Source organism: Panthera onca, chromosome X (genome assembly GCF_046562875.1).
Source record: "Panthera onca isolate mPanOnc1 chromosome X, mPanOnc1 haplotype 2, whole genome shotgun sequence".
In the NCBI taxonomy this organism is placed as follows: domain Eukaryota; kingdom Metazoa; phylum Chordata; class Mammalia; order Carnivora; family Felidae; genus Panthera; species Panthera onca.
In genome coordinates this window covers 32,716,375-32,742,470 of record NC_138357.1, presented here as the reverse complement: position 1 = coordinate 32,742,470, position 26,096 = coordinate 32,716,375, and the positions used below count along the sequence as shown (strand labels likewise).

Genomic DNA, 26,096 nt, shown 5'->3' with positions numbered 1-26,096 from the left:
TTGGCAGATACAGTAAGAAAAGATCATGCGTGTGGCCCTAACCTAATCTTCAAACAATCATCTCCCCATTGTTCCTTTACAATCCTAGGTCAAGAACAAATCTCTTAGGTCATTTTACATAATGTCTTCTCCTTAGGCAACACGGATCTTCTCCAAGATCAGGGAAACTGGCCTCAGAAATTTCCCTGCTCTTATGCTGGGAATGAAGAGGGGCCGATTCACATCTTAGGTGAACTAATTCCACAAAGACAACCAGCAATGAGTTTTGGCCAATGAGGTTAGACCTGGTCAGGTTATTTTCTTCCCTGAATAGAAGCCATTCGCATTAATCCACACCGTTCAGTGCTCTCGGCTCCGCTGAACCTTGCCGCACCCAAAGCAAGAAAATTAACAGAAGTCAAATCAGACAATAACAGGACGCCTGAGACCAACATGACATTAAATGCTTTTTTATTGAACAAAAAGAGATAAAACATGGAAGTTGAGATCACTGAGCAAAAGCAGCTCGCCAGGTGAAGCTGCTACATTTTGTGCTAAATAACCTTATGAATCGAGAGTATACAGAACACATGATACGTAAGTTACCTCAACAGCCAAGGAGAAGGTGTCGATTACAGTTTCGGAAGGAAAAATTTGGTCTTGTGACAAATGGAGTTGCTCCAAATTTCTAGCCCTTATCCACCTAAATTCAGTATGCACTGAATTCCCATTCTCATGGAAGCTGCTTTTTGGAAGAAATTTAAAAAGGCTTTTGCACGTTGATCTGACGCGCCGTTCGATGTTTAAAATTTTGTGTCTATACACACTTTAGAAACCCCGAACCCTTGTTTCTAAGTACAGGGGTCGTGCTGTTTTTTTTTTTTTTGTTTGTTTGGTTTGGTTTGGTTTGGTTTGATCGATACTGGTGAATTACAGTTACGATTTCTCCTGTGTGTCTAACAAACTTTCTATGTTCTCAGTGCACCCACACAGACAGGTGGGTTGACAGATATGTCAAAAATACTTTATGAAAAGAGGGAGGGAGCTCATGCGAGTTGGCGACCTTTCGCTATTGTCTCCTGGTGGGGCGAGCTGCCTCCCTTTGACACGTCACAAAGATGAAAGCGAAAACTTTTTACTTTGAAGCCTAGTTATTAGCACAGTTGTAGTCACTACAATCCACCTGCAAGTTGGTTTATGGGGCTTTCTAATAGGAGATGATAAATACCTCACACCCGGTACACGGCATCAAGAAAGTACTGAAGAAACATTTTATAGACAATACCTCGGTGGGTTCTTTTTTTTGTGGTTTTGTGGTTTTTGGGTTTTTTTTTTTTTTTTTTTGTATGTTAAACATCAGCTTCAATGGGATACATTTCCAGAATGGTTTTGTTACCACTTTATAAACACTCTAAGCCAAACGAACAGCACAAATAACATCAAGGTTGTCTTTTTTCCAATATCGGTATCGATTACTGGAGGCTAATCCTAACACACTACGAAAGGGGGGCAAAAGAAGAGAATTCATGACACGTTGCAAAGATAGGACTACAGCATCTTAGCTGGAGGGATGATCTTACGGTGCAGAAAGAGGGGACTCTCTAGAAGGTGATGGTGTGGTTTCTTCGGGGGGGAAAACCGTGAGCGTACAAGCTCGGATGCCACCAAGGGACTCCGGGAGATCAAAGACCTTATGCCATTCATCTTTATCTGGGTCGTATTTCTGCACGATCTCCACCATGCAACGGTTATTCCAGGAATACCCACCAACCACGTAGATTTTATTTTCAAAGACAGCGACCCCAACATCGCTCTGCCCCCTTAGCATGGCAGCAATTGGGGTCCACTGGTCAAGGATCGGTGAGTAGTATTCACAGCTCAGGACATCGTCGTAATCGCTCGTTCCTCGGAAGTGATTGCCACCAATGACGTAGAGCCTCTCGCCCACCGTACACATGCAATGCAGACCTCTGACAGTGGTCATTGGCGCCTTCTGGATCCATTTGTCAGTATCAGGGTCGAAGCACATCAGCTCCTTTTGGAAAGTATCATGAGTAATTCCTCCTAAAGAATGAAAGTAGGCATGAGGTAGACAGAGAATTCTAAAAAAGCACAAGTAAATAAAAGGCTACCACAGATAATGAACTTGTGGCCGCACAGTGTGACACTTTACAGCTTATCGGTAAGCCATCTTCAGATTCTTTTTTTTTTTTTTTAACATTTATTTATTTTTGAGACAGAGAGAGACAGAGCATGAACGGGGGAGGGGCAGAGAGAGAGGGAGACGCAGAATCCGAAACAGGCTCCAGGCTCCGAGCTGTCAGCACAGAGCCCGACGCGGGGCTCAAACTCACGGACCGCGAGATCATGACCTGAGCTGAAGTTGGACGCTTAACCGACTGAGCCACCCAGGCGCCCCACCATCTTCAGATTCTTAAAGAACCACAAACTAGCTTATATTATTGCAAGGACATTCTCAAGCAGAGACCCATGGACTTTATGAGACTTTACTACATGAAAATATATTTGGGCCACTTTTGGAGAGCTGGGTCTGCAGTAAATTGCAGCTATGAAGCAGGCACGCCCCGGGAGCTGAGCACTGGGCTGGGGGGCGTGTTAAATTCCAGTTGCCCATTTCCTCACTTGCCACATAAGAACGGCTACCCTTGTAATCTCGTTAGCATTGGGACTTTGAAGTCAAACAAATCAAAATGCTCCTTTGCAAGGTGGATGGTATTATGCAAACACACAAGCATGTAACAACACTCGGAATTGGGTTTTTTTGGTAGAGTTTCTGCCCAGTGGGGTGAGGAAGGTAATCTCATCGTTATCAGCATGGACATTTGGAGAATTAGAATGCTGAACGCGTACGGAATTTCATATGTACAGCAGTTTGTTGTTGACCTGGTGAGTCTGTATCGTCTACAAAGGACGTTCGTAGGTCACTTATAAATCAGCCTCTACAATGAAAGTACCAGACTCTATGTTCTGCAGATTAGGGAGAGGGCTAAACAAATTTTCATCCATGTCAATCAAAACTCTACTATCTGGTGGCCAGATGGCAATCATTGTTTTCTTTCTGCTTTTTAACTTTTTTTTTTTTTTCTCCTGTACTTTACAGAATTCTCTGGAAGCAAAACAGCGTGGTTTTTTTTTTTTTTTTTTTTTTTTTTTGGTTTGAGGATCAGCTATGGTTACGATCCTATTCTTTTTTTTTTATTTAATTTTTTTTTTTTTTAACGTTTATTTATTTTTGAGACAGAGAGAGACAGAGCATGAACAGGGGAGGGGCAGAGAGAGAGGGAGACACAGAATCGGAAGCAGGCTCCAGGCTCTGAGCCATCAGCCCAGAGCCCGACGCAGGGCTCGAACCCACAGACCGCGAGATCGTGACCTGAGCTGAAGTCAGATGCTTAACCGACTGAGCCACCCAGGCGCCCCACCATCCTATTCTTGACTGGTAAGGTCGTTTCCGCAATACACGTTAGCTATGGCAGAGTACCACTAGAACCATTCGATGCCATTTTTTTTTTTATCCCCAGAGGATTTGGAGCTCTCATTATAATGGCATAGCATCTACGCACATAAAATAGGTAGAGGGTGTAAATCATTGCGTAGCGGAGCATATGATTTCCTGGATGGCTCTCGCAATATAAGACATGCCGTAGTTGCTCATAAATTTAACACCAGAAACCTGCCAATCACACACTCCAGGCCTTTCACTGATCCTTCCTGATTACAGATTTCATAAGGCAGCAGCGTTCAGAGACGCCGGCCACAAACATCACCTTAACGCCTCTGTTCTCTAATAGTGTAGCTGCTGGCCTGGCACGGGCAGGCTCTCAAGATGGGAAGAAAGTGGCAAAAGTCGACCATGTCAGGGCCAGACGAGAAGAAGCTGCCTACCAAAGTAAAATGTCAACACCCGAGGTGAGCGTTACGTTAAAATGAGACTCCTTTCTAAATTCGACATAGGGACGATTTCAACACCAACAGTTTGAGAATGAAAGTTGTTACTGGAGCAACTTGTAGCTGTTTTAGGATTTGTTATCAGAAAAATATAAGTGCACGTCGCCAACATATAGGTAATCGGCACAGAATTATTCACGCAAGGACATCACAGTAGAATCCCATGATAATGCTGAAGAAAAGGGAAAAACACATTATCGGGTGCACTAAATGACAGAATGAACATCATTATGCATTATAGGTACATCAGAAGCAAGTTTTGCACAGTACAGCTTGCATGTTATGCAATGATATATTTCATCATAGAGTTTAGCTAAATGTAAAATCAAAATGAATTAAGTATCGCTACGGAGAATACGAACGGGGGTTGTTAGAGTACAGGCTTTATTAGAGAGAGTAGGGAGTATGGGGACTGGAAGGCAAGCTGGGGAAGCTGAATGCTTTCCAATTTCTTCAAAGTCGGGTATTTACAGCAGGACTATTTTGCTCTTAGTCTTATGACCTTATAAAATACCAAAGGCATCTATATGCAAATACAAACACACAACAGATCTTCTCAAATAAGCATGAATTATACTTCGATTATTCATTTTTTCTGGATTATTTTTATATACTATATGGAAAGATGGTGACATGGTTAAAAGTGTATGTGTTATGTTAATTGCATCTGCATTAGAATTGTTTACCTGAAATATACATCACTCCTCCATATACGGTTCCAGCATGGCCATAGTGGGGCTCACTCATTTTGGCAACGTAGGTCCACTCATTTGTTCTTGGATTGTAACACTCGACTGTGGCTGTTGTTCACGGGGGGAAAAAAAAAGAACAGACAAGGAAATCATGTATGAGTTCAAATTTAGCAATTCATTCTTTTTCCTTTTAAGTTGAATAATAAGAATATTTAAACAACCGATCCATATTTCTTATAGGTATGAGATACCCTTCGGGGACCTCTTTTTTTTACTCGTTGAGATTGTATTACTGAGATGAACCATGAATACATTTTACATTAGATACTTATGTCATAATCTAACACATTTCTGTCGCTGCAGAAATTGCTAGGATTTCTTTGCTTCTAGTCACTTGTTACATCTTTATAATTTGACATGTCTCCCATTTCCTTCCTCTAAATATGTGGAAGATGAGAAAATCATAAGGGAGGAAAAAAAGCCAGTTCTTGGCCCCCCTGCTGATCCACCATCTAGGAAACAAAGGTTAATAGATAGGGAGCAAAATTTGAAGTTCAGAACGAACATGTATGCACACTGCCCGGTGTATGTTCTGGCTACCTATTGCTTTATTTTATATCCCGACTACAAAATAGACACTGACAATAATTTTTCTACATTTATACATTAAAGCCAATATGTGCACATATCCAATATCATTGTAGCCAGTAATGCTTTTATTGGAAGATGACTGGAGACATAATACGAAGTTAAGATTTTTATCAGGGGCGCTTCCTTTCAGTAACAAATTTATTATCTTTAACATAAAGTCTTTCGGAGAAGCGGCCTCAACTTATTTAAATATCAATCTGTTATAGCCTCAAGAACAGACCAATCACGGTCCAGACAGATAGAAAACGTGATCCCTTTTAAAAGGCAGAAAGAAATGGGGCTGTTACGAGGACTCTGGTCAAAAACACCAAGTCTAGGGTGCCTGGGTGGCTCAGTACAGCATGCGACTCTGGATCTCAGGGTGGTGAGTTCGAGCCCCACGTGGGGTGTAGAGATTACTTAAATAAGTAAAAGTTAAAAAAAAGAAGTCCAAGAAAACAGCAGCGCCTGGGTGGCTCAGTTGGTTAAGCATCCAACCTTTGGTTTTGGCTCAGGTCATGATCTCCTGGTTTCGTGAGTTCGAGTCCCAACAAACAAATAAAAAACTTGAAAATTTTATATAATTTATTACAGACGCTGCCAGTTGCCAACCCAACTGCTTGCCTCCCCCGACGCTGCTTTTTTCTCAGGAACAGAACCACAACACCGCTCACGGAAGCACTATGCTAAACTCAAAATTCAAATTAGCGGGTTCCCTTGAAGCTGGAGTTGACCACATACGTGATGGAGTACTGGAATACCGAACTGATGAATCATCCTTTGAACAAGATTTCCTTTTTAAAACACATTTTGTTTAGTTCATTCATTTCTTCCGAGAGACAGTGTGCAAGCGAGCAGGGGAGGGGTGGAGGGAGGGAGAGAGAGGGAGAGAGAGAGAGAAGGAGAGAATCCCAAGCAGGCTCCCTGCTATCAGCGCAGAGCCCGACGCGAGGCTTGAACTCATGAATCGTGAGATCATGACCTGAGCTGAAACCAAAAGCTTAACCGACTGAGCCACCCAGGTGCCTGAAGATTTCCTTTATTACAAAGAAAATAACGTTAACAATAGGCCACCCTAAATAGAAAGAGCGAGAGATTCACTTTCTACTCCATTCAACAGTTTCATTTCTTCAGCAAATTGACTATGTGAAATGCTTCTTTCTCTTCTCCAACATCTCCTACATTACACCACTGCTCACATCCCTTTACTGATCGCCTTTTGCACTGACCTGGGCTTTACATTTTCGGTCTTATTTCAAAGGCCTTTACTCTTCCCATTTTGATCTACTCTCTTGGTAGTTTTGTTCATTGCTTCAGGCTTGGACCCTCACCAACTCTATCCCTTCTAAACCCTTCCATTAAGTAGCCAGGTCCTGCAAACTCTTTCCCCCAAAAGAGGGCTATTGCCATAACTAAGGACAAGCTAAGACTAACTGTTTACTCCGAGACTGGTTTTGACTATTTGTAGTCACCAGACGTCTTCTCTAATGTCCATTTCCATTCGCCTTTACCATGACTTTCACTTAATTGACAAGCACAATCCTACTGAACGTACGTTATTATCTCTCTCTCTCTCGCTCTACCTACAGAGGATCTAGCATATTGATTGGTATTTGGCATCAGCAAAGTAATTAATGATAGGGTTTTAGCTGATAAAAGAAAGCCATCTAATCACACATCCTAGCGGCGAAAGCGTTTTAAAAGACTTCCTGAGATCATCTTTTCCACCTATTTGATGTCAAAGACAGGTTCTACCGTAGTCCTATGCTTTCTTTAATGAAAGATGCTGCCTTGAACTTGGAAATTTCTAGAGTGTAACAGTCTTTCCTTGTGTCTAATTCCATCTATTCTGATGGAGTTTCCATGAGTTTTCTCTTTGGACTGGAGCTGCCAGGTGAACAGCTATTCGCTCTTCATGATTATGAAAACTTTCCCATGTAGAAAGATAACGCTGTGCTTCTGTCAGTGAATTAATTGCATTTTCCCCCTAATAGAGGTTATAAGAATCCACCTGTATTTACCAGCAGTAATAGAATAGCTATGGAATACTTCATCATCCCTCAACTTTCCGTCTTCTGGCTAAATAATCCACTTCCCTTGGCTTTCCCCATCATTTAATATTTACTGCCAACCTATAGACTTTCTCCAGGAAGAACTGGTGTCGTTCTTAGCAAAATCCATACTATTTGCTTTCAAAATAGAAGACATCTAATTAAAAGTACACACACACACAGGCCCTTATTTCTATTTTCCGTGTTCACAAGGCAGTGAGATAGAGGTTAGTGCCCAACAACCCTGAAAGGGGGAGGGGGCAAGGGGTGATGCAAAACACAAAGCAGTGGTTCCATCGAGGTCGATGAGCGGGAATGGCAATGAATTAGTAAGTTCTCGAATGGGGCCGCGAATGAGAGCCGTAAGCCAAATCCGGGATGCTGCCTGCATTTGTATGTCTCACGAGATAAAAATATGAATGGCTTTTACCTTTCTAAAGAGTTGGGGGGAAAAACATCAAAGAGAAACTACTTTGTGGCATACGAAAAATCGTATGGAATTCCAACGTCGGGGTTCCTACATTAAGCTCTAGAGGAACAAAGCCTCACCCGTTTGCTTATAAATTGTCTGTGGTTGCTTTTGTGACAAGACAGCAGAGGTAACGAGCTGACAAGATCCTACGGCCTACAAGGCTGAAAATATTGACTTTCTGGCCCTTTACAGACTTTTGCTGACCCTTATTCTAGAGAATCATCTTCAGTGACCTGGTGGCCTGCCACTTAAATTAGAGACCTTCTCCAACTTAAGAATTACACGTAGGTTGCTTACTTCTCATAAATCATCAAAGATTCCTATTTTCTCAGGTGAGCCGACAGGAGTCCAGAATCGGTCCCAAGGGATGATGTAGAACTCGCTTGTTCTTTTTGAGATGAGGAAAGAGATTAACCCCGGATAACCACCGGAACAACAATGGATCCCAGACAGGGGGGTACGGTCTCCAGAATCTTAGAGTGCCAGCTGGCGACGGGGTGTTTAATGAACAAAACTGCAAATCCGTTAAGGGATAGGGAGGCATTTGATAAATTTCAGTAACTTTACTGTGCATTTATTTGAAAAAAGAACCTAACACGTTTTCCGTTAAGTTTTTTCAGTATTTCAAAGCTTGACTTAGGAACAGAAGCGCAAGATATCTGAGCTGTCATCTCTCTCTTCAGTATAGAAAACCTCAATGGAAGATCGATCTCTTGTATGACATAAATTTGGAAGATGCCAGAAATAACGGACTCCTCTTTCTCGTAAGTGACAGCTGGTCTAAGCTTCACGTCATTTCCAATTGTACCTGGTGTCACAGGTCCATACACTCCACGAAGGGATTTTAAAAAGCCAAATGCATTAACATGACCGAAAGTGTCTTGTAAATGCTGCCCCTGGTTTCTTTTCATAATTACATATAGGCAATGGTCATTGTATATATGAAGAATAAATAATATACCGGTACTGATGAACCTATTAATTTTTTTTTAAGATTTTATTTTTAAGGAATCTCTACCTACAGTTCTGAGACCAAGAGTCACATGCTTGGTGTGCCCGGGGGGGCTCAGTCAGTTAAGCGTATGAGTCTTGATTTCGACTCAGGTCATGATCTCGCGGTTCGTGGGTTTGAGCCCCATGTAGGGGTCTGCACTGGCTGTGCGGAGCCTGCTTGGGATTCTCTCTGTCTCCCTCCGCTCTCTGCTCCTGCCCTGCTCTCTGTCTGTCTGTCTGTCTCTCTCTCTCACACAAAAATAAGTAAATGAACTAAAAAAAATTACTACAGACTGGCTTTGCTGGGTATGCTGACTTTAAGGAAACCAGTCCTTTTCCACAAACGTTTACTTACTTATAGATTATGGGAGGTAATGTCAAAGGAAAGACATATCATTGGCCTTTAAATGGAACTTGGGTTGTTTCTTGGTATTGAGGCTTTGGGTCTATATTATGACGATACGTGTACTTGCGAAAAACGCAGTTTATGAATTTAGATAAAGGTGGGCCTAAGTTTACCATCTAGAGGGGGAATATTTTCTGGGAAGATTTAAGTCATTATCCTCAGGATGCAACTTTGGGAGATTGTGATTTTAAAGCCTAAATATAATCAAAGAGTTATTATGAATTTGGAATAGCCCATGAAAAGCAGGCTTCTTTCTTTTTTACTTTCAAACTGCAACACAGAAGGCTATTTTTAATAAGAGATAGAGGGTGTGATTTCTGAAGGTCACGAGCAAGGAAGAGGCCGGTTGCCCAATGAGGATAACATGGCCAGAGCTCAGAAAAAGAAAGCCTCTAGCTTCCTGGTTTTATGTAATGACTCTCCCTGGCCCAAAGATTATAAATTCTCAGAAGAATAAGGCCTCTAATTAACACTAGGAACCATACACTGAAAACTTCCTATTGACAGGGGTGGGGACATCAGTGGGCAAGCACTATTTCCCTCGAGAAAGAGGTTTTGAGATGACCGCTGACTGCCGGGATCGAAGACCTATAATTTGTAAACTTGTAAAGATTATCCGAGACCAGTGGTTTTCCTGAGAAAGCACCAAGTCACTAGCTGCAGCTTCTGGATATTTCCAGACGCCGTAAGTGTAAAATACCAGAACAACATGAAAATAACTTGTGTGGCGTGACTGAGGAGACCTGAAATGACAATTCTACACTGAAGGATACTAATGCCTCAAATGCTTTTCAAAGTCGGATTACTTGGGGGCGCCTAGGGTGGCTCAGTCGGTTAAGAGTCTGACTTTTGGGTTTGGCTCGGGGCATGACCTCACGGTTCGTGAGTTTGAGCCCCGCGTCGGGCTCTGCGTTGGCAGCAGGGAGCCTGCCTGGGATTCTCTGTCACTCTGTCTCTCCCCTACTTGTTCATGTGCTCTCTCTCAAAAATAAATAAATAAACTTTAAAAACTCTGATTATTAAAATACACTGGGGAATCTGTGTGGTTCATGATAATGACACCTGAAGCCCAACCATTTGGAAAGCCTGGTCTTAGAAAAAATATCACTACGACAACAAAAGAAGAAATCAAACTGTGGGTAGGAAAGGTCAGTGACATTAAGACATCACGAACAAGAAAGGGCTTGATAAGCTGGAAAGTGTAAGGGCTGAGAGCAGTTCTCTCTGCCTCCAATAAACAGCTTGTTCTCAAATCCATTAAGCTACTTTTTATTTCTTAGACTACAGAAGAAAAAGATTCTGATAATTACTCTGAATTTATCCAGAGCCGATGCCAACATCTTTCACTTCCCCAGCATTACAGAGCCTGGGACGCTGGTCAGCTACAAGGACTCAATTCACAACCGAATAAAAGAAGGATGGCAAAAAAGGCCAAGCAATGATGGTAATGACAGATACGTAAGGCGTGACAGTAAATGTGGTCTTCCTGACTTCTTTTTGGACAGCTATCTCATCCCAATTTCATCTAAAATTACAAAATTGATGTAGCCAAAGTACTGCTCTCTGTTCACCGTACTTGTGACCAATTTTAGATTTAGGGAGACAAAAAAGTGGCCATCAGTTTTAGCGAAGAAAGCTGTTTGGTATTTCACCAAGAGAGAATGGTTTTTGAAACGAATAGCCCCAGATCATATTACTCAAAGTAAATAAACTTTGGGTAATATTGAACTTTGTGCATTTAATTGACAAAGAAAATGACCTTACTATGTGGTCTGGGATAGGGTAACAGATTATGTAAAAGAAGAAGCAGTCACAGTGGGTCCTCTGTAGGGAAGGAGTTTAACCTGCTCACTGAAATATTATGTGGGCTTTTAAAAATGGAAAATAAGGAAACGTGCCAAACTTCTGTCTGAGATTCTATCAGAATTTAAATTAGCAGAATATACTGTGCAGTTATACTGTCAAGGTGAAAACCATATATACTGCCAAATAAAATATTCTGCAACATACTGATACATTCCTAAGATATAATTTGTACCCTGGCCAACAACATACACTCGGATTAGGCATACAGATTATCTCCGCTATTTTAGGAAATGATGATAATAATACTTTAGAAAACCAGTTTAAACGAAACCCTAGCTACGTCTTTGCCTTTAATTTTATGGAACTGCTTATTTTATGATTTAACAAGAATTTGGGGGTAAAGAAATTAGACTCTATGCTCAACATAAATGCGCACACTTACGCAGTTCACCAGCCGCGTTTCGCCCGCCGACTGCATACAGGTATCCTTTGAGGGCACTTAGGTGGAAGAAGGTGCGCTTTTCATTTAAAGATGCGACTTGCATCCATTTATTGTAGCGAGGATCAAATCTGAAGACTGTATCGACCGCCGTTTTCCCTTTCGTGTCATAATTACTCTGTCCGCCGACGACATAGAGGAAATTTCCAATGACGGCAATGCCATGCTGGTACCTTGGGGCATCCATGGGGGCTAAAGATTTCCATTCGTGGGCCTTTTCATCATACATGCGCAATTCCTTGCTGACGACCAGCTGCTGCCTCAGAACTCCTCCCAGTGTGACCAGATGAGTGGTGTCAGAGCGAATGGCAGTCCTGTCTGACTGCATCACTGGCTGCATATACGGCATCATTTGGTAATTGCTGGCTTCCAAAAGGAGATTCACGCACGTGTTGTCAGTTCTCATGAAATCCACGGTTTGCACATAATTAATGAGCTCCTGTGGTGTCATCAGTGGAAATCGTATGTTCTTCATTAATTTTGCAGCAAAGTCCATCCGAGGCTCTTCCAGGCGTAGCCAGCGACAGGTGGCCTTAAAGAGCTCGAGTTCAGTGCAATGCTTAAGGCTATTACTGGAAAGCACGAAGGCAAGACGCTCAAAAGGGAGTTTTAAGAACTCCCCGGTGCTCAGCAATGCGGGAAAATTCTTCAAGACAAAACTGTTGACGTATTTATCCACTTCTGTCAGATTGTAGGTGTTGGCGATCCGACCGACTTCGACACAGTTGTCTAAAGTGACCTGTTGAATCAATAAACAATGTTAAGATACTACTGTTTTCATGACACTCACATCTGGATAACAAAAATACCTGTTCTAGAATAAGACTAAACTGAGAATTTTACTGTCCCTATAGATGCAAATAAAAATTGTTATCGAAATACATTAATGACCTAAAGAGAATTCACAAACCACCAATCCATTACAAAAGTGACAAAAAGAAAATTATCTACAACGCATCGACAAGAGAAAGGTTAAAAACCATGCGATCATTTCAACGGATGCAGAAAAAAGCATTTGACAAAGCACAATATCCATTCATGATAAAAACCCTCAACAATGTAGGTTTAGAGGGAACATACCTCAACATAATAAAGGCCATATATGAAAATCCCAGAGCTAACATCATACTCAATGCGGAAAAACTAAGAGCTTCTTCCCTGAGATCAAGAACAAGACAAGGATGTCTACTCTCACCACTTTTACTTAACATAGTACTGGAAGTCGTAGCCACGGTGATCAGACAAGAAAAGGAAATAAAAGGCATCCAAATTGGGAAGCAAGAAGCAAAACCTTCGATATTTGCAGAGGACATGATATTATATATGGAAAACCTGAAAGACTCCACCAAAAAACTACTAGAACTGTTGCAAAAAGCTACTAGAACTGTTCAATGAATTCAGTAAGGTTTCAGGATACAAAATCAATATACAGAAACCCACTGCATTTCCATATACCAACAATGAAGTAGCAAAAAAGAAAAGAAAACAATCCCATTTACAATTATGCCAAGAATAATAAAATACCTAGAAATAAACTTAACCAAGGAGGTGAAAGACATGTACACTGGAAACTATAAAACACCGATGAAAAAACTGAAGATGACACAAATGGTAATATATTCCATGTTCATAGATTGCAAGAACAGATACCATTAAAAGGTCCACACTGCACAGGGCAATCTACACATTTAATGCAATCTTTATCAAAATGCTAAGAGCATTTTTCACAGAACTAGAACAAACAATCCTAGAATTTGCATAAGACCCCAAACAGCCAAAGCAATCTTGACAAAAACGAAGCTGGAGGTATCACAGTCCCAGATTTCCAGTTATCCTACAAAGCTGTAGTGATCAACACAGTGTTGTATCGGCACAAAAACGGACACGTAGATCAACAGAACAGAATAGAAAGCCCAGAAGTAAACCCGTGATTATATGGTTAATTAATCTTCGACAAAGGAGGCAAAAACATGCAATGGGAAAATGATAGTCTCTCCAACAAATGGTGTAGAGGACCCTGGAGAAGGTACCTGCAAAAGGATGAAACTGGAACACTTTCTTATGCCATACACAAAAGTAACCTCAAAATGGATTAAAGACCGAAAAGTGAGACCTGAAACCATAAATATCGTAGAAGAGAGCACAGGCAGTAATTTCTCTGACATCAGCTATCGTAACATTTTTCTAGATATATCTCCTGATGCAATGGAAACACAAGCAAAAAATAAACTATTGGGACTACATCAAAATAAAAACTTCTGCGCAGCAAAGGAAACAGTCAACAAAACAAAAAGACTGAATGGGGAAGCTATTTGTGAATAAGATATCCAAAAAAGGGTTCGTATCCAAAATATATAAAGAACTTACACAATTCAACACCAAGAAAACATAGATAATCTGATTTAAAACATGGGCAGAAGACACGAACAGATATTTCCTCAAAGAAGACATCCAGATGGCCAACAGACACATGAAGAAGTGCTCAACATCTGTAGCCATCAGGGAAACGCAAATTAAAACCATAAAGAGATATCACCTCAAACCCGTCAGAATGGCTAACGTCAAAAACACAAGAAGCAACAAGTGTTGGCAAGGATGTGGAGAAAAAGGAACCCTCATGCACTGTTGGCCGGAATGTAATCCGGTGCAGCCACTCTGAAAAAGAGTATGGAGGTTCCTCAGAAAATTAAAAATAGGACTACCATATGATCCAGTAGTCACACTACTGGATATTTACCCAGAGAATATGAGAACACTAATTTGAAAGGATATATGCACCCTGTTTATTGCAGCATTATTTACAACAGCCAAATTATGTAAGCAACCCAAGTGTCCATCAATAGATGAATGGATAAAGAAGATGTGGGGTGTGTGTGTGTGTGTGTGTGTGTGTGTGTGTGTGTGTGTATACACACACATATATATATACACATATACATATATCTATATGGATATACAGATATACAGATATACAATGGAATATCATTCAGCCATAAAACAGAATGAAATCTTGCTATCTGCAGCAACATGGATGGGTGTAGAGAGTATAAAGGTAAGCGAAATAAGTTAGTCGGAGAAAGACAAATACTGTATGATTTCACTCATATGTAGAATTTAAGAAACAAAACAAATGAACAAAGAAATAAAGAGACAAACCAAAAAAACAGACTCGTAACTACAGAGAACAGATGGTTCCCAGAGGGGAGGTGGGCAGGGAAATGGGTGAAACAGGTGAAGGGAATTAAGAGTACGCTTATCATGATGAACCCAGAACAATGTATAGAATTGCTGAATCACTATATTGTATAACTGAAACTAATATAACACTATGTCAACTATATTGGAATTAGAATTTTAAAAAAAAGAAAAGTGGCAGACACATATTTATTGACTATTTTATCAAAATCAGTAGATTAGAAGTTACCGTGAGAAACAATGTTATAACTTGACTGTGGCCAAAAAATTCCTTTTCTCTTCTTGGAAATGTGTGTTCCCTCTCAAAACTATACTAATAAAATTCTGGCTAGATGGAAATTTCGGAAAAATAGAGGGTTATTCTATTACGGTTCATCTCAACCCATCTTCTCAGTCATGATTCCTAAAAGTAACCTTGCTAGCAAATCAATCCACAAACAGAAAGTCTCTAATACAGGATCTCTAGATTTCTCTTTCATGTAAAGAGTCATGATTCATTACCATAATTCATTTTGATCCCTTCAAAAGTTATTGTTCCTAATAAAGGTAATCTACTAAGGCAATCATTCCTAGGGTGAAGTTATTTTCACATTATTTATGCAGAAATACAAGGAAAGGAATCATTTTCACGAGGGCTGGAACAGGTGTTGTCTCCCATCACATTTACTCATGCAGTTCAGTTAGTTTCTGGTGTCTGTGATGATGGCTTTGCAACATAGTTTCCCCGGGCCATTCTCTTCCTCTAGCATACTCAAGCTGTGCCTGGAGTCAAAATGAGCCCAGAGAAGTCTCCCCTGGACAGATCACAATATAGCAAAAATGGAAACTTCCAGAAAAAGGAGACAAGTGATGGAGAGGCTCGTCTTCAGCAAGAGCTCTTGCCGAAGCCTTAATAACTGGTCAGAAGGGAAAACGGGAAAATCATATCAGCAAATGTTATGCAAGGAATCAATCACTAAAATAAGCCTGCCATACAACTATCTGTGTGTGTATACAAACACACAGGCAGGTCACAGGCAAAGGACTCAAAGGTTTTCTCTTAATTTTGTCAGTGTGTGTGTTCACATATGTCACGTAAACTTCACTGACATACCTGTATTGTTACCAGATTGGCAGATGATTAAGAGAAAATTGCCTAATCCTTCTATTATCCTTTTATTTAAAAGCTGAAATGAGACTGAAATAATTACTTCTCTGCATAAAGTATCAGCCCAGCTGATACATTATCACAGAAAGCTCTAAGGTTAACACACACACACAGGAGGCTATTTTCATAGATTTATTACTCAGGAAGAATTTTAACAATTTGCTTTACAGGAATCTCCAAAAAATTTTAATTGCTTATTAAACTTAATAGCTATATATTAAAGAATACCTAAAACAGAACTGTAACACAAAAGAAGAATTAGGAAAAACAAATTAACAAATTATGGGCCTTTTTTTTTTTTTTTTTTTTTTTTATTTTTATTTTTATTTTTTTTTAATTTTTTTTTTTCAACGTTTTTTATTTATTTTTGGGACAGAGAGAGACAGAGCATGAACGGGGGAGGGGCAGAGAGAGAGGGAGACAGAATCGGAAACAGGCTCCAGGCTCCGAGCCATCAGCCCAGAGCCTGACGCGGGGCTCGAACTCACGGACCGCGAGATCGTGACCTGGCTGAAGTCGGACGCTTAACCGACTGCGCCACCCAGGCGCAATTATGGGCCTTTTGAAAGACACAGTTTAACACTGTTCAATACCTTGGATTTCCAATGTGATTAATAAAAAGTACGTTTCAATCCAATTGTAGGAGTGGCAAGTTGGCAGCTTATAAAATTTTTCATCGTGTAAATGAAGTTACAGTCATTAGTCACTTGCACAAATCACTCCGGGTGGCAGGAATTAACGTCTGGGGTAACGAATCTACTTTCTGAGTCCGGAAAGGAGTAGCCCTTCCCCAGAGCAAAGGTAATTTGCACCTTTGAACACATTTACTAGCAGGGATAAGCAAAGGTTGGTGGGAACGTAAAAATGATCCCCAAGTTTGCAGATTCTCGTCATGAGTGATAGGATTACAGATAAAAGCAACAAGAAATGGGTACTTCAAATAAGCAAAATGACGTTGTTGCTCACCAAATAGAAGTCTAAACTGATAGCCTACAAAACAAACCAAGATTAAAAAATTGAAACTGAATTAGAAATGGGATCAAGGTATTTAGTTCCTTCCCCATTTCCCGCTTCGACTTCATCCAATAAGAGAATAATTACTAAAACAACAGCATAAAAAAAAAAAAGTCTGCCTTTTATTGAAGGGCATTTGGAAAATATCTTCTATATATCAGTATGCTCAGATACAGATACACAAGACTGCAAAAGACCTTGACAGACCACTAGGATATACAGAAAGCTGTCTAGTCTTTTCTTAAAAATCACCAGAGAGGGGCGCTTGGGTGGCTCAGTCGGTTAAGCAGCCGACTTCAGCTCAGGTCATGATCTCGCGGTCCGTGAGGGCTGTGAGTTCGAGCCCCGCGTCGGGCTCTGTGCTGACAGCTCAGAGCCTGGAGCCTGTTTCAGATTCTGTGTCTCCCTCTCTCTGACCCTCCCTGTTCATGCTCTGTCTCTCTGTGTCTCAAAAATAAATAAATGTTAAAAAAAAAAAATTAAAAAAAAAATCACCAGAGAATGATATTTCATAACCTTCCAAATTGTCATCTTCTTAATTTTTTTTAAGGTTTATTAATTTTTGAGAGAGAGACACAGAATGTGAGCAGGGGAGGGGCAGAGACAGAGGGAGACACAGAATCAGAAGCAAGCTTCAGGTTTGGAGCTGTCAGCACAAGAGCCCGACGCCGGGGCTCGAACTCACGAACCGCGAGATCACGACCTGAGTCAAAGTCAGCCGCTTAACCGACTGAGCCACCCAGGCGCCCCCAAATTGTCATCTTCTTGATAGAAGGAGTAAGCATTTTCTATACCCCACGTACAACAGCTATCACGCTGTGGGTATATAACAAAGGTTAAATACTATAATTATTGGCAATATACAAATTAAAGAAGTGACGATAGAGACAACTAAAAATAGAATAGATTTTGAATTGATATAGAAAATTACTAGACCCTTGTTAATTTTTAAATGCAACTCAGACAAAAAGTATGGAATAGAAAATTGGTTGTTATGAAGTGCATGTAATCAAAGCTCAAATAATTAATCGTAGACTATAGGGATTATAGAAGCAAAGTCTAGAATAACAGTTAACAATGTAAGCAGACCAAAGTGATGGAATAATGGTAAATGATTTTTGGAAAAATACACGATTATTCAATTATGGTTCATTTTCATCAACCTCTTAGTCATGATTCTTAAAAGTGCTTCAGTTAGCATATACCCAAACATTTAGCCTAGATAGTATTAAATAATGGATGTGTGCAGTAATGTAACATTTAATGAAATTCATGTATATATTAGAATGCATTACATCTTGAAATATAAAATAGGAAGTTTAAAGCTTATTTAAAAAAAAACAACTCATAAGTAGAAAGGACTCTAATTTCATCTGAATATATAACCTGGCCCGAATTCCAAGGAAGAGTTATTACAGACATGAATTCAAATACACATTAGTGTTTTAAAGGATATAGAAGCAAAAAAGGACAAAATTTCTCAACCACTTATGAGAACCAGTAAAACTGCTTTTAAAATAATCAAGTGCACATTTCAGTTGCCTTGATATAAAATATTATAAATTCTTCTACTGCAATCAAACAACCTTCATAGGTCACCCTAAAGGCAGTTCCAGAATTTTCACCCTAAAGGCATCAGAATTTTCAAAGTGCTACTCTCATTAACATACTGTCCCTCACTGCGGCTGTATTAAATTGTTCAAATCACACTCGATGCACCCAAACATTTCACTGCCATAATATGATATTTTAATGACAGGTTTCATCAGAAATCAGAAATCAGAAATTCATCAGAAATCAGATGGTATTCTGTTGAAGATCGGTGTGTTACACACATAAACTTCCACTTCGGAAAAAAGCAAAAACTAAAACGAGTCTCTGCTTTTGTAACTCTTAAGAAAAAGTGCATAGACCAGGGAATTAGCTGGCAAGTTTGGGCGGGGGGGGGGGGGGGGGGCGGGGAGGGGGGATGCTCCTCAGATAGTCCATGTGCCAAAGCGTCCTTGGTGCTGTCTAGTTTATTAAAATGGCAGCCTGGTGTCAAATACAACCACTTCAGAGAGAGAATGCGTGTCCACACACTGGGAAGAAATCAAATGAACGACTGAGGGGGACAGAGGGTGTAGGAAGGACTAGTACTTGGAATATTTAACACCCAGCCCAGTCTGGGTATCCGTGAATGAGAATAGATGCTCAACCATAAACAACCAGTACGTGGGTATCACTTGCCGAATGTCAGCCGTGACAATAAGGGAGTCGAGATTGGTTTGGTGCGGGAGGGGAGGAACGGTTTCGATTCATCGAAAAATTATCTATATGAGTTTTCCTCTAATTTGCATTAAACCTCCCCAAAGGCAAAAAAGAATTATCTGAAAAGACATGTTAATTTTTATGGGTAAATCCAATTTGGATCAAATAAGGAATGTGAAATGCAAGTACCATACAGGAAATTCTTACATCAAGAAGGATATTCCCAAAGCTTGCTGCTGACGTCATCCCCTAACAGTAAAAGAAACTGTCTTTTCCAATAACTTCTTCTGATTTCCTTCATGTTTCCCTTGAGAGAACTCCTTTACTCTGCCTTTTGCCTCTCCCACATGGGCGCCTTCGTTTTCCACGGTCGCAAACTCTCTATTACCCTCAGTAGCCTCCATAAAAAAACCTCTCTATGTTTCATTGTGAGCTTCCCCACCCGGATCAGTGATGATAAATGTACGAGTGGAACCAAGGCTATACATGCATCAAGGAAAAACAGCAACACAACTTTAAAACAATGAGCTTAAAGAAAGAGTATCACCAAGTCGAAAGCACAATGGCATCTTCGTTCTCGGATTCGATACGCTTTTATATAAAAAGAAAATGGTTCCTTGCTCACCTTCATTCGGGTTTGTTTATTCTGTATAATTGTATATTTCAATTGTCATATTGCCGGTTCAATGACAAACGTCCTGTTTCAGCAACCTTACGTTACAAATTGGGTTTTGTGGGCTGGCCTGAAATCCTCCGTCACAGTGGTTCCGTGGGGGCAGATGCGAGATGTTACAAATTCCAAACAGCAGACAAATGATAAAAAATTTAACGACAACCTGTGTGTAAATCAGGGAATGGCCGCACAGCATTTAGCATGCTGTAGTTATAGAATGTCGTAAAGACGGAAATGAATGCCATTTCTAGGCATGTAACTAAACAGATAATTTTCCATCGTCTCCATGATATCGGAAAGCAAATGTTTTTAAGTTTATTTATTTTCAGAGAGAGAGAGAGAAACAGCGCAAGTGGAGGAAGAACAGAGAGAGAGAGAGACAGAATCCCAAGCAGGCTCCGCACTGGCAGCGCAGAGCCCGACGCATGGCTCGAACTCACAAACCGTGAGATCGTGACCTGAGCAGAAATTAAAGAGTTGGACGCTTAACCAGCTGAGCCTCCCGGACGCCCCGGAAAGCCAATGTTTTTAGAAAATTTTACCTACTCCGCTTTGCATCCTTCACTGTTATCCCTTTGTATCCATTTCATAGTTCTCTTTTCTACAACTACCAGGAAAGTAACATAGCAAGAACAAAAGCACCTGAGCCTATAAACTACAATAGTCATTAACGCCCTAAGAGAAAAGCATTACTGCGAAGGATGGCAAAGCGGGGAGTGGTTCTTGTTCTACGGAGCCCCTGATGCTCTGTTCTAGAACACTGGTGTTTTTCTATCTCACCAAAGGCGAGGGTGGTTTTATTGTCGTACTTAAAGTTATCACGCAAAACTAACATAAAAACGCTTTGGGGGTTATTTGCCGAGTCACATTTTATTGTACCACTGCTCCTTCTCACCCACACAAACAATTAAGAAGGGGATAGACCAGAGTGGTATGGGAAGCTGATTTTTCTTTCTAAAAGGTCAAGCCTAAGTAGTGTTTTGGTTACGTGAAGTATAATCCCACCACATCATTAAAAGCATACACCTATTCGCTCAAAACCTTTGGTTTAAGCACGCAATTCTTAAAACATGAGACCATCCTATGTAAAAATGATCCATAAAAGTTAGCTTGTGGGAGAACTCAAAACAAATCTACCGTTGAAAAAATACATTATCTAGAAACTTCCAAGGGCTACTCGTGCCTGATCCACTTGCTTGCTGAGAAGGAAAGAGGAAATAAATAGAGTAAGGCTGAACATTTGACTAAGAAATGGAATGCATGAAAGAAGGGATAAGGGAAAAGTTGGATTTTAGATAATCTCTATGCCAATGATCGACCAACTGTTCTCAAAAACTATCATGGATTCTGAGAGGGAATATTTCCACAGTAAAATCACACAGACATATCCTCAGCAAACAGGATGAAAGACAGGTAAATAGAACGGTGCTAAGAAAAGAGGTGTTTTTCCTCAGAGTTCAGAGAAACTTCGAAAACCGAGAGGAAGGAGTAAACTGTACCACAGGTACGCTTTGTCAGACACAAGCCTCTTCTCCACTAGAAATGGGTTTTAGGAGGTCCGCAGAGGACACTAGGAATGAATAATACAATCTTTAAAGCAATAATAAGTCTTCATAAAAATGAAGAAATTTCCAAACGGGTAAAGCACGCAGTTACAATAAATGTTTCAAATAGGTTAAAGAACCAACCTCCTAATTACACAAAATGTGTCAATATTGCAAAATTACTGTGATGTCATCTTTAAATAAACTTGTTTTAGAGTTTTCTAGAACACAATCATTCTTCATACTGTTATTCTGACAACTGTATACTTTTACGACTTTTCATAAATTGTGCTCTATTCCATTTGGTCCTTTCCTTTCAGGTAAAGGAACAGATCGCCACCCACATCTAAAGGTCTAAGTACTACAATTCGCTATGAGAGAAGAGGTTGACCATGAACGTCTATTATTAATGACCAGTTCCAAAGAAATCATAACACCGTATGTAGTTTGGCTCAGGATGACCACGTGTGTTGCTGAGATCAGTGTAAAAGCAAATGCTGAGAGTATATAAACGTAAGCATTAAGTGTTATTACTAAAGTAATTATTGGACGTGATACACTTAAAAAATACATTCAGTTCATTTTTTTCCTGGGACGAAGGTGTTACATGATGTCAGGGGTACGAACCTAGAAGAAAGGTGCTTATAGGTCCTAAGGGGGAGGGCCTTGTGTGACTAAATTAAAACGAGAGTCAGCGCTCAGATTCAGTACTGACAAGCAGCATCTTGAGAAATACACTTCATGCGGGTTACGCACGTGACAGAGAATAAACAACACTGTAACCCCACACTGCCTTTTGGCTGTTAGTTCAAAAGTTTATAAATAACGGTGAGACAGTAGTATGGATGCTTTAAAATGGAAACACACAAACAAGACACACTTTCCACAGTCCTGTTAAATTAGCTGTGGGCTGACTTTATAAGACAAGGAGTAGCTTATTAATAAAAGCGCTAAGGACACGTTCTCTTAAAACCGAGGGTTTGCAAACTGGGCTCCCAGTTTAGTCAATGCAACTTTTAGAAAGCCTAACAGCAATAATTTACCGATATTAGAATTGGTAGGAGTTTAAATCAAGGGTAGAAAAATGTATTATCTACTCATATAATAAATTAGAAAACATATCAAAATTTACCGCTGCCATAATTCTCCAATTACAAAAGCAAGTTCCATAAACTCCAGAAATCTTCCGGGCAATATCTCCTTGCAACCAAAGCATTTCATTTCCCGGAAGCAGAATTTAAGAGTCTCAAATAGGGCAGTGCCTTCAGGAACCACGTGACCGCTAAGCAGTTCATTGGTAGCTGTGTCTTCTCCTGTCTATTAATAAAGGCTAAAAACCATTCAGTGGGTGATGCGTTTCCATGCAATTAAGACTTATTTTTCTATATGTTGTCACATAAGTATTACTTCTTCTCAAGACCTGGCTCCCATATCTAAGGAAGAAAAAAAATTACTGAGCCTGGTTTAAAAGGCTTCTAGAAGCTCAGATTATGTTTCCATGGAATTCCATTTAAGAAGTCTGCCTGTATAAAAACATATGAACATCAGGGAAGGGAAGCAAAAATAATATCAAAACAGGGAGAGGGGCAAGACATAAGAGACTCTTTTTTAAAAAAAGGTTTTTTTTTTCATGTTTATTTATTTTTGAGAGAGAGAGAGAGACAGAGTGTGAGCGGGGTAGGGGCAGAGAGAGAGGGAGACACAGAATCCGAAGCAGGCTCCAGGCTCCGAGCCATCAGCACGGAGCCCGACGCGGGGCCCGAACTCGTCAACTGCGAGATAACGACCTGAGCCGAAGTCGGACGCTCAACCGACTGAGCCACCCAGGTGCCCCAGGAGACTCTTGAATATAAAGGACAAACTGAGGGCACTGGAGGGGGATGGGCTAGATGGGTGATGGGCATTAAGGAGGACACTAGTTGGGATGAGCACTGGGTGTTATATGTAGGGGATGCATCACTGGATTCTACTCCTGAAATCATGATTACACTATATGCTAACTAACTTCAATGTAAATTAAAAAAATAATAATAATAATGGTAAAGAGGGCAAATTTTATGGTGTATTTTACCAAAATAAAAAAAAAATCGGATTAAAAAAAAAAACTTATACAAAGTGGAAAAAAAGAAAAAGAAAAAAGAAGCCTGCCTGTATAAAATCGTTAAGGTAAATAAAACCAGATTAAGATATATAACATCAACAAACAGTTTAAAATCTATATCGCTATGGGGTGCCCGGGTAGCTCAGTCGGTTCAGCGTCTGACTTCAGCCCAGGTCATGATCTCGCAGTTCACGAGTTCGAGCCCCACATCGGGCTCTGTGCTGACAGCTCAGAGCCTAGGCCCTGCTTCGGATTCTGTGTCTCCCTCTCCCTCTGCCCCTCCCCAGCTCACATTCCGTGTCTCTCTCTCTCAAAAATAAATAGCATTTTTTTTTAAATTAAAAAATAAAATCTTTATCGTTACGAAGCGCTATCACTGTCTGATGCCATGCGATTACACCACAGATTTCTATTACGTAATTCTGTTTGTAAAAACGCACTGGTACTGTTTTCCTCTCAACTTGCTTCCAGAGCTCGCACTACCTGACGCGCGTCTTGAACGGCCAACGTTTCGTACGCCCACGCAACGAATTTCATCCGTCTCCAAACAGGCGACGTCAGGGTGTCCTGCAGGAAAAGCCTTGAAGCTGTGAGAATGCCTTACCCCAGATATGAGAAACACTTTGCAGAAGTCCAAAACCGGCAGAATCTGTAGAAAACTGGCAGCTTCTAGTGTATCTTGAAGGTTGTCCATGTTAAGGGAAAGCTTTGCAGTGTAAATGAAATCAATAATTTTCCTTAAACCGACTTTGCTCACACCATGAAGCTTAATGCACATTAAATCTTGTTCTTTCATGCCACCTTAAATAAAAAGACAGTCAATTAAACAAGGGTGGATAATTTAATTAAGGTCAAACTCGCTTCTGCCGCCAATTAGATGCGGTGAAATCAAGGCAAAGTTTTATTCTATGCAAGCATTCACGTCAGAGTCAGACTTCTGCATATTTTATAGTTAAAAGAGAGTACTTAAAGAGGAATATCTCTATCCTAATGGAAGTTGTATACAATGCAAGAGCTTCCAGAATGTTCCCCTGTCACTTTGTATCTTTTGACAGATTAAAGATTGTATTAGTGGGACCCAGAGTCTCTGGCAGAGAGAAAAAGAAAAGCTGTGAAATTAAAGTGGACACAGGTATGAAAAAGGTACATCCATTTCCCAAGTTTTAAAAAATGCCACCTACAACCACACACACTGGGTGTATATTCCTTTTTTTTTTTTAAGTTTATTTATTTTGAGAGAGAGAGAGAGAGAATGAGCGGGAGAGGGAAAGAGACACAGGGGGACAGAGGATCCAAAGCAGGCTCTGTGCTGACAGCAGAGAGCCCGATGTGGGGCTTGAACTCATGAACCCTGAGATCATGACCTAAGTCAAAGTCAGACGCTCAACCGACTAGGCCACCCAGGCGCCCCTGTATATTGCTTTTGAAACTATTTCTTCTGGGAAAGATACAGATCAAAAGAACTGAATTTCACTTTAGAAATAAAAACATTTAAACACGTATTTTCCATATTGTTTTAATGTGGGTGCAGAATGTGAAGAGCCAACCTACCTGTGAACATGGCCTTGAAGTAATCACTAGCAGAGGCCATCATGACTCTATGCACAGGGAAGGCGTCATCCGTGTCACCTGGCATCAGGGTCACATCACAAAGCAATCCTTCAAGTCGAAGCTGGTCAAAGCCCTACAACAAGAACGTGAGTTGAGACACTAATCAAGGTTAAACGGATATACACATTTCTGCACGCTCAAATCCTGTTTATATATTAATTTGCGTGCAACATATTTAGAACATAAAGCCAACAGAATAATTCCTCAGAAGACAACAACCTATTTGATATGTGACAATGTATATTTAATTCACAGTAGGAAAAAGATAAAATTATGACTGATTTAGATTAAGAACAAATATGGAAAGAGTATATACATTCACTTATTCACGCAACGACTGGTTTTAGCTTATTTTGATGTTTGTTTATTTTTGAGAGATAGAGCATGGTCAGGGGAGGAGCAGAGAGAGGGAGACACAGAATCCGAAGCAGGCTCCAGGCTCTGAGCTGTCAGCACAGAGCCCGACGTGGGGCTTGAACCCATGAACCAGGAGATCATGGCCTGAGCCGAAGTTGGACACTTAACCGACTGAGCCACCCAGGTGCCCCCCCCTTTTTAATATTTATTTATCTATTTTGAGAGAGAGAGAGAGAAAGAGAGAGGGACACCATGAATGGGGGAAGGGCAGTGAGAGAGAGGGAGAGAGAGAGAGAGAGAGAATCCCAAGCGGGCTCCACTTTCTGCACAGAGCCTGATGTGGGCCTTGATCTCATGACTGTGAGATCAGACCTGAGTCAAAATCAAGAGTCGGATGCTCAACCGACTGAGCCACCCAGGAGCCCCCCGCCGCCCTCCTACTTTGATCTGTTCTTGGGAGAATAAAACATTTTGTGATTATAACAGGCTGATCAAATGCACAAAAAGGAGAGAATATGTGATTTAATAATAAGGCTCAGAAATGGAGATTTTCACAAGATTTACTCTACAGTTTCAAAACGGTGATGTGTGATTATAAAAAATCATGAAGAAACTCATACAAATTACCTTCCAATATACAACGTAATGCAATAATGTGACACAACAAGAACTAATAGCAAGGAGTGTTCCATCCCCTTCGTATTTTC

The 26,096-nt window shown here is 40.5% G+C and overlaps 1 protein-coding gene across 9 annotated transcripts in view; it reads right to left on the bottom strand.

Moving 5' to 3' along the window:
- Positions 1–909: 909 nt before the first annotated feature.
- KLHL13 (kelch like family member 13) overlaps positions 910–26,096 on the bottom strand; it is a 201,572-nt gene continuing 176,385 nt past the window's right edge. For all 9 annotated transcript variants that reach the window (XM_081793530.1, XM_081793533.1, XM_081793531.1 and 6 more), the window contains 5 exons: positions 24,973–25,105; positions 24,026–24,222; positions 11,441–12,236; positions 4,635–4,748; positions 910–2,043 (listed from right to left, as the gene is read on the bottom strand). In XM_081793530.1, coding sequence (XP_081649656.1) covers positions 1,556–2,043; positions 4,635–4,748; positions 11,441–12,236; positions 24,026–24,222; positions 24,973–25,105 — 1,728 coding nt within the window. In that variant the 3' untranslated portion in view covers positions 910–1,555. The remainder of the gene's footprint in view (positions 2,044–4,634; positions 4,749–11,440; positions 12,237–24,025; positions 24,223–24,972; positions 25,106–26,096) is intronic.